The 16683-nt window shown below is 58.1% G+C and overlaps 1 protein-coding gene across 4 annotated transcripts in view; it reads left to right on the top strand.

Annotated features, from left to right (window-relative positions):
• SORCS2 (sortilin related VPS10 domain containing receptor 2) overlaps positions 1-10931 on the top strand; it is a 545837-nt gene extending 534906 nt beyond the window's left edge. The window contains exons 24-27 of one of the 4 annotated variants that reach the window (XM_025386534.1): positions 1568-1667; positions 2496-2598; positions 5260-5405; positions 8460-10931. In XM_025386534.1, coding sequence (XP_025242319.1) covers positions 1568-1667; positions 2496-2598; positions 5260-5405; positions 8460-8524 — 414 coding nt within the window. In that variant the 3' untranslated portion in view covers positions 8525-10931. Of the gene's footprint in view, positions 1-1567; positions 1668-2495; positions 2599-5256; positions 5406-8459 lie in introns of all 4 variants that reach the window. The other 3 variants (XM_025386535.1, XM_025386533.1, XM_025386536.1) reach the window with 3 other exon arrangements.
• Positions 10932-16683: the final 5752 nt, after the last annotated feature.

Genomic DNA, 16683 nt, shown 5'->3' with positions numbered 1-16683 from the left:
CACGTGCAGAAGAATGCAATTAGATTCTTACACCCTCTACAAACTCCAGCTCAGAGTGGATTAAAGACAAATGTAAGACCTGAATCTGGAAAAACACCAAAAGAAAACATAGTGAAAAACTATACATCAGTTTGAGCAATGCTGTTTTGCAGATGATCCCAAAAGTACATGCAACAAAGGCAAAAACAGACAAATGGGATGATGTCAAACCAAGAGACCCTTGCACAACCAGAGAAACTATCAGCGGAGTGAAGAGATGACCCACAGAATCGGAGAAAAGATTCATGAAGCATACCTCTGACAAGGGGTTCACATCCAGAATACGTAAGAAACCCAACTCCATAGCCAGAAAACAAGTGACCCGATTAAAAAACGGGCAAAGGAGCCAAGTAGACATTTCTCAAAGGGAGACAGACAAATGGCCAACAGGTATGTGAAAAACATGCTCACCATCTCGAATCATCAGGGAAATGCTCATTAAAGCCACAGTGAGACATGGCCTCACACCTGTTAGAATGGCTATTGTCAAAATAGCAGAGCTGACCAGTGCTGTGAAAGGCGGCCGGGTCTCTGAGCCCACCCAGCCCTGGGTGATGACTCAGACCCAGGAAGTAGTGAGGGGGCCAGGAGGAAGTAAGAGGGGCAAGGAGGGAGCACTCCTCTGCGCCGGGCACCTCACACATTTGTCACGTCACGCAGACCCCGGAGGAGGATGCCCGTGGCCCACAAGGCTGACTGTCTTTTGGCCACTGCCCTCTCCAGCTATAGGTGCCCCTGACCCTGCATCCCTAACCCTACAACCCAGCACCACCTCCTGGGGTATCCCTCCCTCAGACAGGGGGTCTGATTCTCCTGTCCTGCCCTGTCTCATTCTCTTCTTGGTCTTCCACCTCCAGGAAGCCTTCCCCTGACCACCACTGGGGGATGGAGCCTCCTGGAGCACCCCTGCATTGCCCCAACTTGGCACACTCCGTGGCCTGTATCTCTTTTACATTCCCAACTAAAACAAGAGCTCGTGAAGGGCAGAACCATGTCTGGGTCACCTTTGTGTCCCATCCATGGTTCTTGATGAAAGTTCCCTTGTGGGTGATTATTCCCATCGTACAAAGGAGGACACCGAGGCTCAGTGAGGCCAGGTGGCTCGCCCAGCCCCATGGCTCCAGAGGGTTCAAGCAGGACTCACACCTGTCCACCCAGCTCTCCCGTCTCCCTCTGGTGGATCCCAGAGCCACCCCCCAACTCTCCCCTACCTCTGGAAGATCCCACCAGATCCCCCTCCCTCTCCCCACCCCTCTGGTGGATCCCAGCAGACCTTGCTCCCCTCCCCACTGGTGGAGGACACCCCCTCACTCTCTCCACCAGAGGAGGGCCCTTCTTCCCCTTACACCTATGGCAAACCCCTCCCCCACCCCCCATGGAGGACCCCCTCACTCTTCTCCCGGTAGAAGACCCCCCCAACACGTGGAGACCCCTCACTCCCCTCCTGGAGGAGGACCCCATACCCCTCCCCTTTTGGCGGAGGACCCCCTCATGGAGGCCCCCCTCACTGTCCCCTCTGTGCTTGCAGAGGCTCGCCGCCATCCAGCAGGTGCTGAATGCACAGAAGATCAGCTTCCTCCTGCGAGGCGGAGTCCGGGTCCTGGTGGCCCTGAGGGACACAGGCACAGGTGAGCCCCTGGGAGCTCCCTGCAGAACAGGTGGAGGAGGCATCCAGGCCCTGGAGAAGGCATGTCCCTGCAGGGCCCTCAGGCAGATGGCCCGTAGCCCCCTCCTGGTGGGTGTTCGCCTCTGATGGAACTGAGAACCCACCCAGGTCAGACCCAGGGCCCCACTCTCCTCCGCGGATGTCCCATGGAGCACTGCTGTTACCTGACACCCACGCCTCGGGTCTCAGATAATCTCTGCCCCTTTCCTGACCCACAGAGCTGTCTCCTCGGCCGTCAGTCATCCTTTCCCCTTTGGGGCAACAGCCTTTGCAGAAGCTGATGAGCTTTTCTCTGCTTTGTAAAGACACCGTGCCCTTGAAACTTGGCAGGTTCACCCCACACCAGCATCAACATGGACGGGGAGCTCTGCCCACAGCCTCTGTCCCCAGTGGGAGCCAGGTTGAGAGGCAGGGACTTCTCCAAGGCCACACAGGACGCACTCCTGGTCTTTTATGGCCTCTGGCCCCTCTCAGCCACATCAGGAGTGCTGGCCACAGGCATGGAGCAGCCTCCACACCAAAGAGGCTGGGGCAGGGACAGGCAGGGGATGGGCAGGGACAGGCAGGGGACAGGAAGGGGTTGAGCCGGGAATGGGCTGGGGAAGGGCTGGGGAGGGAATGGGAATGGGCTGAAGACAGGCAGGAAAGGGGCCAGGGACAGGCAGGGGGACAAGCTGGGGATGGGCGGGGGACAGGCTGGGGAAGGGCGGGGAACAGACGGGATGGGCTGGGGATGGGACGAGGATGGGTGGTGCCCGTGGCCCTCCACTGACAACTGCTTTGCTTGCAGGTGCTGAGCAGCTGGGCGGCGGCGGTGGCTACTGGGCGGTAGTGGTGCTGTTTGTCATCGGGCTCTTCGCAGCAGGAGCGTTCATCCTCTACAAGTTCAAAAGGCAAGGCCCTTGGCTGCCCTCATCTGCTGGGCTCTGACCATGGGGCTTAGGCTGCCAGGCCCAACTCACTCAGGCAGATCTAGAAAAGGCCCCAGCAGGGCTTCAGAAGGGAGTGGTGACAGTTTGTGCCTGTGATGGGCTGCAGTGGGAGGTGCTTGCCTGGCTCTGTACCACCTGTGGGGTCTCTGGAAGAGACGGCCGCCACTTGCAACCCAGAGAGCATCGCGCACCCACTCCTCCACTCTGCCCGGGACATCCCAGCCATCGTTCCGTTCAGCTCCACCCACCTCATGGGGAGGACACTGCCCATCTCACAGATGAGGAAACTGGGCTCAGAGAGGTTGAGCGGTGTGCCCAAGGTCACACAGACGGCCAGACTCAGAGCTGGGACCTGACCCAGGCCCGCCCGCATCCCAGGCTTCCTCAGCCGCCCAACCATCCCTTCCCCCCTCTCGAGAGCGCTTGAGAGCTGCTGAGCTTCCTGCCAGGCGCTCCTGTGGGGTAGGGCTCTGGGTGTCCCCATGAGGGAGCTGCTTGTGCCGAGGCTGGGGTGAGGTGGCAAGAACAGTGTGTGTTTATTGGGAGGGGCTTTGGTACCTCTCTTTCCTTCTGAGCCTGTTCCCTGGCTGTGAAATGGGTGTGATCCCCCCACGTTGGGACATGTCATGGCCACCCTACAGGGGCTGGACAACCTGAAGTTCCCTGGACGCTAAACCTGGAATGAGCAAAGTGACACAGCGGCATCACCAGACTCCTTCCCTGCAAACACGGCTCCTAGACTTGGCCCTATTGTTTCTCCCCTGCCTGCTGGTTCAGCTCCGGGGGCCTCAGTCTCCCCGTCGGGGTCACCCTTGAGGACCATCAAAAGCTACAGCTCACCCCTTCCTTTTGACTTATTTGGAGGCTTGAGCCCTTCCCCGACACCAAACCCCAGACTTTCATGGGCCCTGGACTCCCCCAACCCCTCCTCCTGCCCTGGGTCTCACTGTTTTATGCGCTGCGGGTCTTTCGAGTAGTAGTTTCATGTGTACCCCCCACAGGCTGGCCCAGGCACTGGGACACAGCACTGACTGTCTGGGAGCGCATCCAGGAGCTCCTTACCCACCTTATTACTCAGTTCCACCCAAAGGGTTGGCCTGCAGCACTCAGAGCTGAACTGGAGAATCTGGGAGGACTTCCCTGAGGAAGTGACTTCTGGTGGGGATCCTGAAGGACGAATAGGAGTTTATGGGGCAAAGAAGTAGAACAAGGTCTGTCCTGTGGTCTTTCCCAAATTCCAAACTCAGAGAGGCACTGGCTTCCCAACAGGTGTATCCAGGGGTTCCATAGGCACTGCAAATTCAAATCAAACTCAGCATCCTCTTCCCCTAAAGCTGGTGCTGAGCAAATGACACTGTCCTCTGCCAGGTGCCCAGGCCAGGATCCCACCTCCTTCCCGTGTGCTCTCTCCCTAACCTGTATCCCATGGCCACTGCAAGTGGGATTTGTCACAGCAAGGAGGGGGCAGGGGCGGCCTTTGAGCCCGGGCTTTCAGGTCCTGAAGCCAGGCCCCTCACTGCCCTGGAAACAAAAGCAGCTGAAAGTTGGTGCTGACCAGCCCCAGGGCTGTGGCTCCAGGCTCTGGGAGCTTGAATGTATTGGGCATAAGCGGAAGTGCCCAATATACTTCGAGGCTCCATCTCACAACAGAGCAATGCCCCATTTAGCCCCAGCGGCCGGAGGCTTTAGGCTCTGGTGCAGCCTGCACCCCCGGGAGCTCCTGGCTTACTCACGGGCTGGGCTGGGCAGCACTGACAACCCGGTCAAAGCCGTCAGCCACCTGTCCCCGCGTCTCTCGAGGCTCTAGACTGAGGGAGCAGGGCTGCTTTGAGCATTTTAATCCAGTGGTGAAGTGTTGCAGCCTGTAGGTGATACTGGCCACCTTCTGTCACCCTCAGAGCTAGTCACAGGTCCCGCCCCGCCCCATCCTGCCGTCAAAGTGTTTCCAGAGGGCTGGCAGTGTTCATCGACTGCATCGGAGAAAGTCCCCGTCTCCCGCTGAGTCTCAGTCCCCTCATCTGTGAAATGGGAGCCTGGCCCTGGGTTTCGATTGGACTAAGTGGGGTGTTGTGCATGAAGGAGCCTGGCCCACGGCAGGTCCTGAGCCTGGTCCCAGTGGAGGCAGCGGGGCTGTGCCCACCCTCTCCCTTTCCTCACTGGGAAATCAAGGACAGCACTTCCCCAGGACGCCTGGACGGGGCTCAGCAAGTGCCTCTCAGAGCTGGGCTGGCTCGTGCCTCCTGTGGGAATGTGTGCCCAGCCCAGTGGCAGGGTGGACAGGCGTGGGGGTTGGGGGGAAAGAGGATATAAGGCCCTTTCCCTGCAACACGCCCGTGCTTCGCTTCTCAGGGGAGACGACAGATACACAGTGATCACCCAATGTGTCAGGGCAGAGGGAATCCCAGGGCCCAGGGAGCACACAGGAGGGAGGGCTTCCTGGAGGAAGTGGCTTTGAGCAGAGATGGGGCAAGAGGCAAGACTTGGGGCTGGGATAGGCACCTCTGGAGTGCTGTGGGCACCGTGCACCACACTCGATGTGGCCAGGCGGCCAGCAGAAGGCTCCAGGGACAGGCGGCCTGGGAAGCCGCCCCAATCTGAGCCGCCCTCACCTCTGTCCAGCAGGAAACGGCCGGGCAGGACCGTGTACGCCCAAATGCACAACGAGAAGGAGCAGGAGATGACCAGCCCCGTGAGCCACAGTGAGGACGTCCAGGGCACTGCCCCGGGTGAGGAGTTTATAGATGATGATCTCGACTCGCAGACTCTAGGTAACGTCCGCCCCAAACCCACCCCACCCTCCCGCAGGCCACCCCGCTGGGCCACTGCGGCCAGCAAAACGCACAGGACCCCGGTCCAGCAGACCTTGCTGGGTCAGTCGGGCCCACTGTGTCCCTCCATCTGATGAGGGGATGACACGACCTCTCAGGGCTGCCCCCAGAGATGAAATCCAAGACCTGTGGACGCTGAGGGCCCCATCCCTGGCAATGACCAAACAGCCCCCGACAGCCCAGTCGAGGCAGGGAAAGGACGGGAAACAGGGCTGGCTTTGAAAGGAGGCCTGACTCTGGCCTCAGGGTGTGGGAGGCCTTTTCCCCCGCAGCCGCTCCCTCAGCACTCCCAGTCCTCCCCTTCAGTGCGGTGGTGATTTAGGGAACATCCCACACCTGGACCTGCGGCACCGCGCTTTACAGTTGACGAAGCATTTCCACGGATGTGATCATGCCCAGGGCGAGAAGACCAGTCAAGTCATCTACGGCTGCACGACAAACCACCCACCTCAGCGGCAGCATCGTTTATGGCCGTTTTCTCTTCTGGTGTCTGGGAGCTGAGTGGGCTCAGCCGGGCTGCTCGCTGTCAGGGTCTCTCATGAGGCTGCAGTCAATAGCTGGTGCAGCGATCATCTCAAAGGCTGCCTCACTCAGATGGCCGGCAATTCATGCAGGCAGTCAGCTAACCCCTCACCTGGGCCATCGAGCGGGACACCTGCACGTGGTCTCGCCGTGTGGCTTGGGCTTCCTCCCAGCGTGGCGGCTGACTTCCAAGAGCATGTGGAGTGAGGTGGCCAGGCAGGAGCCACACCCGCTTCAGGGCCTGGCCTTGAAGTCATACCCTGTCACTTGTGTCTTGCCCTGCCCATGTTTGAGGGGAGGGGGCACGGACTCCACCCCTCAGCTGCAGTCAGAGCGTGATGCCATCCAGCACAACAGGCACTACAGCTCCTCCTCTGGATGAGGGGGTAAACTGAGGCCCAGGAGGCTCTGAGACCTGCCAGAGGGCTGGGAGCCTATGCCAGAGCCATGGCACCAGCCCTGTGTGCCGTGTAGGGCAAGTGCAGCTGGGCAGTGTGGGCACTTTCCATGCTTGTCTCAGCTGAGCAGCCAAGGAGGCAGGCTCTTCCCTAGGGCTGAGGACATGGAAGTGCAGGGACAGGGACTGTCCTTGCCCAAGGTCACAGCTAGTGGGGAACAGAGCTGGAACTCACGTCTTGGCAGACCCCAGGGACCCGGCTTCTCCCCTATGGTTCCTATTCTCTTTTAACAATCCCCGTCTGGGCCTGATTTTGTGATGATGTCGGCACACACCTCTCACCATTGCTGGGGGATTCTGCGGTAGCTTCCGGAGCAGAGGATGACACACAGGAAGCCACAGAGGTCTCGGCACCCCCAGCTGCTGCCACTGCTGTTCTGATGATCCAGCGTGGAGCCTCACTCACACCCTGCATCCAGGACGTCCTCAGAACGTGAGCAGCGGAAACCACTGTCCCTACTGTGCAAATTATTGAAAGTGAGGCTCAAAAAGGAGAAGTCGCTCACCCCGGCCTCGGCCAACCGCTGGCTGACCCTGGAGCCAGATCCTGGCCAGTCAGACTCCAAAGCCTGTGACCTTCACACTCTCTTGAGAGGGGTCAGGGCAGCCAAATGGACTGGCCACAGTCCCTCTCTGCCTCCCCTGCACTGTCTCCAGCCCCTCCCCAGGACTGTCTGCTCCAACCTCGGTGGGGGTCTCTTGTCTCCAGCATCGCCAGCCCAGGTGGGTTCCTCTTGGTGCGATGCATCCATAGCCTTGGAAACATCACAGGAACCGTGTACTTCACTGAGCGCTCGCTCTGTGTCAGGCCCCAGCTCAGCGCCTCCCAGACACCATCTGACTTCCCTGAGGCAGACGTCGACATTGCGTCCACTGCACAGATGAGAAAGCTGAGGCTCAGAGCTGTTACTCAACCTCCCCAGGTCACTTAGTGACAGGAGGTGGAGCCAGGCTCAAGCCTGACTCCGTGGCTGTACAGCTGTGTGCCCCCAAAGACCCCAGGCCATGGGTGAGCGGCCTACGACTCTAAAGACCCCTCCACTGGTCTTGCTCCTGCCATGGCAGGAGGTGGTCTTGGAGCTCCCCCTCCTGCAGGCGGCGTCACCCCCACGCTCACCCCCGTGATGGAGGCAGCTGTGAGGTCCTGAGAGAACCCAGGCCTTCTCGAGTGGACAGAGGGCACAGGGTCTCAGGAAGACAGGGCTCGGCTCCCCAGCCCCCGACGGCTGTTTGCTTCCAAGTCCCTAAAGAGTAATGCTAGTGGGGTAGTAAGATTCGTGCAGCCAAGCCCTTGGTCCACTCCGCCCTTGCCAGTGCAGCAGCCACACTTCCCCGTCTAACCCACGACAGTCCTTTGAGGGGTGCAGTTGACCCTCACATTAGAGATGACGAAGCCAAGGCCCAGCCAGGTGAAGGATGAGCGAGGACTCAGACGAGGACTCAGGCGTGGCGGGGCTGTGCCGCGGGTGCTCCCAGCCGTGTCTCCCGGTGCCCTTGAGGTGGGACAGCTCTGGGTCCTGGGTCCTCGACCCGTCCCCTTGTCTCCTAACCAGCCCCCACCCAGGATGCCCGGACCACCCCTTGACGCTGACATCCCTATGCCCCCCTCTTTCCTACTCTCGCCTCCCGGGGCCTCGCCACTCTACGCCCTGCAGCGCCCACTGCCAGGAGGGGGCGGAGCCTCAGCCCTTCTCGCACCCCCTTGCTGCCGATGCCGGGGGCAACCCCCACGCAGGTCAGTGGCTGTGGCGGGCTGGGGCCGGCCTGGGCCTCACCTCTCAGGCCCTCTGGGGCCCACTGCTTGTGATGGCACCAAGAGAGTCCATTCCTCAGGCACCCACCTAGGAACCACGGAGACCCGCCTGCATCTGCACGGGCTAAAGGAACCCAGGGAGGCCCCACTGCACGTTGGCTCGAGGCGCTGGCTGAGGCCACCACCGTGGCCCCCGTGGCCCCGTCTCCAGCCCCGGCCGAGGGCTTGTGCTCACTGGACCTGCGTCTCTTCTGTTTCCTAGGCAACCACTCGGGCGTGGTCCTGAGCATCAATTCCCGAGAGATGCACAGCTACCTGGTGAGCTGATGCCGCCCCAGCATCCGTCGTTTCACCCACGGAGGGCACGGAACCACCAGTGAAGCCGGCGGCTGGACCGGCGCCCCTCAGAGACCTGCGGAAAGCCCCCTCCCCGAGTCGTCCCCACACCAGGCGACAGGCACCACCCCCTCTGATAAGTCGAAGCCCGCCTAGGCCCACGGGGGCCCACGGGACCCCCCGGACATGGCCCTGCCCCTATGGGACACCAGGCCTGACTCAGGCAGGTTCTACCCCCAGACCCCACACACGGCTGCCCCACGTGCTGTCACTCAGGCCGAGGCCTGACTTCTCTGGGCTGAGGCTGGTCATCCTGGACCCCACCCAGTACCTCGGGCTGCAAGAGCTGTGGACCCGTTCAGACACTGTGTTGCGGGTTCCTTCCCCGCAGAGGCCGGAGCCTCCCTGACTTTGCTTCTTCACTCCCACCTGTGCGGCTGCCCAGTCCCTCTGTGGGAGTCCGAGAGCCAGGCCCTCCTAACACCACACTGCCCTCTGGCTGGAAACTGCAGCTGTGTAAATGCCTCTCTAGGTAGCTGTTGGCGATGGTGGGGGTGTCTCACTCTCTGTCTTTATAGCCGGTGGTAGCCACGGGGGTTGCTCTGTCAGAGCCCCGTACTCGGGAGCCCCTTTCCCTGAGTGCCCAGGGCGCCTCCTCTGCCCAGAGGGACAGCAGCTCTCTCCCTGGTTCTCCCCAGGGCAGATGGGGTGGGGTGGGCTCAGGGCCCAGTGCCCATGGTTCCTCACTCCTGCCAGCAAGCAGCACCATCCTGCAGGCTTCTCCCACCTGATGGCTCTTCTCCCACCGTCCTGGGCTCTGGAAGGAGCCAGAAGCCCCCAGAAAGGTGGGTGGTGGAGACAGCTCTGGATGCACGAGTTTTCTGCAGTTCCTTGTAGGCGAAGGGACCCCGGTGGAAACCCAGCTGGGAGAGGCTGAGGATGGCAGGGTTGGAAGGGCTATCAGGGTGCCCCTCATTTTCAAGAAGGGGAAACTGAGGCCCAGGGAGGAGAGTGACTGAAGGTCACAGCAGGGTCACAGCAGAGGTGGCCCTGAACCCAGCTCTCTGCTCCTCAGTGCCGTGAGGTCTCCATACCCCGCCCCCCCAGTTTCCTAGAATCAGGGATGTTCGTGTAAGTCTACACATAGGAATATGGGGGGTGGAGGGTCACCTTTTGCCTTGAAATGAGAAGTCAGTAGCCCCTTCCTCCTCCCCATCCTCCCCCTCCTCTCTGGCAGGGCTCTCAGATGACCGTGGCCTCCCCTTCAGAAGGGGAGAACGCCAGAGCCCAGGCTGGTACGCGCTGGCTGGGGGTGAATCCGAATGAAGGTGCAGACGTTCTCCCATGCACCATGTCTGAGCTCGGGGGCATTACCCCATTTTCCCTAGAAAAGAAACATGGTCCATTAGAGGAGAAAGCCCAGGGGTGAATCTTCATGCCCCAAACAGTGCCCGGTGGGGAGGAGGCGCCTGCTCCTTGTTGAGTAAACCACCTGTGGAGATTGGAGCCTCATGTCCCTGGGTTGGGGGACGTCCAAGGCCACAGGACAAGGGGAGCACCCTGGGCTACACAGGCATGGAGGTGTCCCCAACCATGCTACCTGCCCCCCAGACCCAAAGCTCTCTCCCCATCCTGCCTGCCCACCTGGGGGTCTTGCGCCCCCTCCACCACCCCCGCCCCCGCCAGAGGCGGCCCTGCAAGTTGTCCTCAAGGTCCTCCTGGAGATGGGATCCAGGACATGGGCCATGACTCTCTGGGACCTTGCCACAGCCCCCACTCCCCTGCTTGCAGTCTGCAAGGACGCCTTTGCAGGGACTTTCATCCTGCTGGCCACCCCACTCACACCTGTCCCTGGCCAGCAGGCTGCCTGCGAGCGTCAGGCACACAGGGACAGCCATGGCGAGCACAGCGCAGGCCTGGGGCCCACAGGCAACATGGAACCCTGGGAACCGCCCTCCCCCTTAGCTCACAGTGCCTGCGGTAGCCACTCTAGGTCTCTGGCCTTCCTTGACCACTCGTTTAATTCTCTCAGCTGTTTGGGTAGGGTTCTTCCCCTTAGTTATTTGTGGTTTTCCTGTATTTTATGTTAATATTTCTATTAAGAACATTTTGGGCCTGTGGACCCAAGCACCTGGGAAGGAGGTGGCATCTGATACAGTCTGATATGCTCCCGTCTGTGTACCCATGGAGATCGAGGCGTGGGCCCGTGGCTGTCCCTGGTTGTAAATTCAAGGGTCTGCATATTTGACATTCAGGTAGACACGGTTACCTGGGAGCAAGGCCATCAGCTGCCATGCACATAACAAAGAGACAATGCATTCCTTCTTATTTTCCCTTTTTAAAAATCGATGAATCATTTGTGATGCTTTTAACAAAGATTAAATGAATTTGATCAGCTTTTGCCTTATTGTGAAGATACTTTCCTCACTTCCTGAAATGCACGTGGGCGCACACACAGGCCCCTAGGATCATAGTCCCAGAGGTGGGGTGGCTGAGGACCTTGTGCAAGAGACAAGGACCAGGCCCTACATGTTGGGATGTTGGGGGAGGCTGCACATGGCAGTGGCCTTCAAAGTAATGATCTCCCTGGTCGGCTCTCAAGGACTTTCATACATGTGGGCTCGTTCTGTCACTCAAGGCCAGCAGCCAGCAGAAGGGGAACCAGAAGTGTCGGCCGATTTTCCAGAAGAGAAGCAGAGACCCCCCAGAGGCTGAGGGCCTGGAGGTGGTGCAGCACAGTCCCACATCTGATGGGACTCCTTTATTTCTGAAATACCGTTTGCTTTAGTCTTTGAGTTGACAGAAGGAGGCATGGACTTGTCTATCCCAATTGATGCTTCAGCCTCAAAAACTGTGCGTTCACCATAGCTAGCGACTGAGTGTCCACACCTTCTCTGAAACTTCAACTGTAATAGCTAGAAAAGAACACTCTTTCTTCTCACTCTTGTCTTACATGATTAGAGAGAGAGAGAGAGAGAGAGAGATGGATGAACATACTTTCCAGATGTGTTCACATTCGCTAAGTGGTCCCCAAGCCATTTCTGGGAAGAATGAGGTTGCAATTGCCTAGTGGCTGCTCAGGGGGAGACAGCTGGCAAGGGGCTGACAGCAGATGCCCTGGCATCCCAGTGAGCCTCTGCTGAGAAGCCCTTTTCCCGGGAACCGTTGTCCCAAATATGGTCAACTTGCACGTGAAAGTATTTTAAGAGCGATAATAAAACAAGGCATTCTTTTCACAGCGTGGAGTGATGGCGATTCTGTTTTTGCCTTGCACACAAGTCAGCGCAGGGTGGGGAGCAGGGAACTGCCTCCAGGTGTGACTGCTGAACCATGTCCAGTTTGCGGGGATGAAATAGACCCACTAAGGTGCGGTAGAGCGGCACCGCTCAAACACACACACACACACACACACACACACACACACACACACACATCCACCTCCTCCTCTGGGCCATGACATGTTCTTGTGGAGTAAAAACTGTGGTTTTCAGCATCAACTTCCTGCCAGATCTGATGCCTCTTTGAACTTGTGCCAGGCCCTGGGCTCGGCTCAGGGCCTGAGGCAGCGAATGGATGCGACTGGGCCTTGAAGGAGACTCAGGCTGGGTGAGGTGGACAAGGACTGCACAGCTCAACCAGGGAGGACCTGGCCCAGCTAAAAATCCCCAGTCCAAAGCCACGATTGAGCTGGGCACAAGATGAGTGGAAGAGCTCGTGAGAAGATGGAAAGGAGCTGGATGCCCAGGGTTGGTGCAGTGCAGAGGCCAGCAAGGGGTGTGTGTGTGTGCTTGTGTGTGACCAGGGACAAAGAGAAAGAGTGTGAACACAGCAATGTATTTCGGAGCCCTTTACATGTGACCATTTTATTCCCTTGTGCTGACTGCCAGGACTCAGGGAGGAAGTGAGAATCCCTCAGCCACTCTGTTTGACAATTTCCATTCCCACTTCAGTGCGCCAGACTCTGTGAGTGTCTTCTCCCTGGGAAAAGCTAGTGGGTGTGGTGAAGGCTTCATGCTCCCACAGCATCCATCTGGAACCTTTGCTGGAATGATCTCCCCAGCTGGTGGCAGGAGGCCATGTCTAGACAATGGGAAGGACCATGATGGAGCTAACGAAGATGTCACCTGTTTGGATGATGGAGCTAATGGAGGCGTCACCTGTTCGGATGACAGAGCTCACGGAGGTGTCACCTTTTCAGATGACTGTTCGGATGACAGAGCTAATGGAGGCGTCACCTTTTCAGATGATGGAGCTAAGGGAAGCATCACCTGTTCAGATGACAGAGCTAACGAAGGCGTCACCTGTTCAAGTGATGGAGCTAACGGAGGCATCACCTGTTCAGATGACAGCAGCAAAGCATGCCCATTGGCTCTGCATTTGTAACATGCCACACGATGCTGTTTGGCCTCTTCTCCAATCTGAGCTTCATGTAGACAGGGCAGGTACAAGCAGCCAGGTCACAGATGAGGAGACCAAGACATCCCAGGTGGCTGGGAAGGGGGCAACAACTTTTAACTAAAATATGGGGCATTGCTTGAAAGCTCCAGCTAAACCCCAGATTTGAGGTAGCCTTGAATTTAGTCATTTGGGGAACAACACATCTCAAAGGAACAGAGAGAAACATGCGATGTCATGGACATGTTGTATCATGTAACATGTATCACAACATGTTGTATCACCTCAAAGATCTGACATGCTCATTCCTTTGGTTCAATGGGGGAAACAGAAATGCCCGATGATGGAAGATTCCGACAGTCAATCACAGTGGCTGCTCCTGAGGCCTCCTTGCAGCAGGGGAGTTGGCCACCAGGGCCTTGGGGCGGCTCTCGGAGAAGGGGCTGGGGAAGGAGCATTCTGTGTGTCCAGCAGGCCCAGAGAAAGGCAGCCACCTCATTTCTCAGTCACGTGGTCCCAGAGGCCCCTTTCTGTGGCACACCCGTGACCTCTCCAGAGGACTCCCCAGCAGTTCCAGCCCCAGCACGCAGGGATGTGCCCCCAGAAGGCACTGTGAGGACGCTGCTTCTGAGGCTGCTGTCAAGACCGGCACCCATTTCCACGGGGATTTGTGCAAAATCAGGATTGGTGGCCAAGAGGAAGTGGCAGCTGGCATCCAGAGCCACTGGGCACTCCCAGCGGTGCCTGGGCTTTTCCCCGTCCCACATACACAGTGTCACCGAGCACCAAGGTAAGACAAGGCCGCTCCAGGATGAAGATGAGTCAAGACAAAACTGAGACCACCGTGCAATCAGACCACACAGGAACATTGTCCAGCCCCTCAGAAATGTGTAGAAACCTCTCCCTGCTGAGATGGGCGAGGGCTGCTGTGCCACTGGCCGGGCTTCTGCCTCCCCTGAGTCACCCCTCCCTCTAGCTAGAGAAGATTGATTGAGACACCAGATCCCAGCATGACCCCGCCTCCTCACAGCCCCCAATCCAGAGCCAAGCCCGGCTTCCTTGAGTCCCCTGCCAAATCGCCTCCCACTGCCCACACCTGACAATCATCAGGCCCTTCTAACCCCGCTGAGACGCCCAGGTTCTCCTCGCTGCACTGAGTGATAACCCAGCTTGCTCTGCTACAGGTGAGCTCCGGGGGTTCCAGGCTGGGAGGCACTGACAGAGTCCTCTTTCAGTGGGGTGGGGTGGCACTGGGGAGGAACCAGTGTCTGTATGTGGGCAGCACAGACCCACTCAGCAGGAGCAGCCGGATGGAAACCCACACAAGCCCAAGCTCAGCTCTGACAAAAGCCGGGGAGACGCAGCCACCTCTGCCCACGTGGGTTTGGGGAGGGGGGTTCCCTGACTTCCCCACCCGTCCTAGCCACACCCAGAGTCCTTAGGCAGGAAAACGTGGCATGAGCCTGGGGCTGCTGGAATGATTGCCAAGCACTGTCATTTCCAACGGGGCTTGGTGGCAATGGCACTTCACAGCCGTCCCCAGCCTCTGCTGGGCCTGGCATGTTCCCATCCACCGGGACATCTGCTGCAGCCTGCACAGCCTGGGGGCTTTTTGCAGTTGAGTGAGTTAAGACTTGCCAGTTCCAGGCTCTCAGTGGCACCAACCCAGGCATTTAATAATGTGTGCCCAGGACCCAAGGCCAGTTCTCCCCTGGGGCCACACTGCCTGGTCTAGGAACTGAGAAACCAGGTGGTCAGAGGCCCCGTGACCTGACACGGGCAAGAACAGGAGGGAGCAGGCCTGGGTGAGAAATTAAAACTTCTCTTTTGGAGTCGTTAAGCTGGGGGCACCTGCCTGTCGGATGCCTATGTTCTCCGGAGCCATTGGCTGCGTGAGTGTGGCCCTCGGTGGGGAGAGGTCTGAGCTGAGAAGGAGCAGCTACCCTGCAGAGAGGGCGCCCAGGGGAGAATGTGGCATCCAGGGGGCGGTGAAGCCACACTGCCGAGTGAGGGGTGCTCACAGGCTGCAGAGAAGCTGAGTGGATGATCCGGCCAGACGAGGCCTTCAGGGGGCACGAGGACAGAGACGGCTCAGGGCGGGTGGAGGGAATCGCGGAAGGTGGGGGAGAAGACAGCCAGCATACATGATAACACTATCTAGAAGTTTCTCATAACTCAGGAGCAGAGAATTGGGGCAGCGGCTGGGAGTGTGTGGCTGCGGATGGTTTTGGGAAGAGAGTGGTGCGTTGGAGGAGACTGACCCAGTAGACATGGAGAGACAGGTGGTGCAGGAGGGGGCGGGCCTATCCCAGAGCAGGTCCTGGAGGCGCCAGTGGCACAGAGCCCGCAAACAAGCAGAGGGGCTGGCCAAGGCAGAAGCAGGAGCTGCATCCCTCGGAATAGGCCCAGGAAGGCGGAAGCAGAGGCTGCATCCCTCAGAACAGGGGCCCAGGAAGCATTGAGTCAGTGGTTTCTCTTCAGACAGCTCTTGTGTTCTCAGGAAAGTGAGAAGCACCAGCGTTGCTGAAAGTGAGGCGGGAGGGGGCCGAGGAAGCAGGAGGAGGTGTGAAATTATCATTAGGAAAAGTGAGAAAATGGATAGACCAAGGGAGGTAATAAAATTGCCGCAGGGTGAAGCCTCCACTGGAGATTTGGGTCACAGGGTTTAATGCAAAGCCTTCAGTGTGGTTCTGTTTCTCCCAGCCACAGTCCACCACTCAGGTACAGGGGCAGGTGGGTGTCCTCAGGTCCCAAAACTGTGGCAGCAGCTCCAGACTCAACACCTTCTTCTCATAAAGAGACACTGATCAGGTCACACGGCCATCCCAAGAAGAATCCCTGTGGCTCACTGTCTTACTCTAAAATCACATGCTCCCCCAACCCTCTAAGCCACAGGTAGGGCCTCACCCTGGCAGCTGAGAAACAGGAAGAGTGCTTCCATGCATAGACTAGGAAGGCAAGACAGCCAGGGCGCCAAGTGACAGACAGCCGCCACGTGGCTCTGCACTTGGGACAAGGAACAACTACAAAATGCAGCCAGAAATAAATGCTCTGGTGACCTGGGTTTAAAACCAGATGGTGGGATCAGGGATGACCCCATCTCAATCCCAGGGATCTCAGGTGGCATCAGTTAAAAACCAGACGGTGGGATCAGGGATGACCCCGTCTCAGTCCCGGAGGTCTCGGGTGGGATGGGTTTAAAATCAGACAGTAGGATTGGGGACAACCCCGTCTCAATCCCAGAGGTAGATGCAAGGTGATGGCCTGCTGCATACAGAGGTTTGTCTGGGGACCTTGCACGCCAGGCTGCTTTCAAGATGAGAGCAGAAAAGAAGGGCTTGATCAGCTCTACGAATACAGCAGGCAGGAGACAGGACACAGCTTGTGAACTGGAAAACGCCTGGTCTGAAGGGAGCCCTCCTCATTTGGGGATCAGTAACTCGAACGAAAAACCACCACAGTACTGAGGGGCCAGGAAAATAACCCCACAGTCTAAGGCAGCTGGAAGTCTGCCCCGTGGATTCGGAGAAAAGACACGCTGTGTGGAAAAGAGTGTATTAAAGGCAGCTGGAGAGAATTTCGGAAATTATATGCATTTTGCCTTGATGTAAAATGTAAGAAAATATGCCCTCTTTGAAACAAGATAGTACAAATCTGCAGGCTGAGTAGAAAGGAAAGTCATTGAAGTAAGAGGAGCAAGGAAAGCACTAATGTAGGAGCAGAATTAAAATGTGCACGAAAGAGACGGCACAGAG

This window comes from Theropithecus gelada, chromosome 5 (genome assembly GCF_003255815.1).
Source record: "Theropithecus gelada isolate Dixy chromosome 5, Tgel_1.0, whole genome shotgun sequence".
In the NCBI taxonomy this organism is placed as follows: Eukaryota; Metazoa; Chordata; class Mammalia; order Primates; family Cercopithecidae; genus Theropithecus; species Theropithecus gelada.
This window is presented reverse-complemented; position numbering and strand designations above follow the sequence as displayed.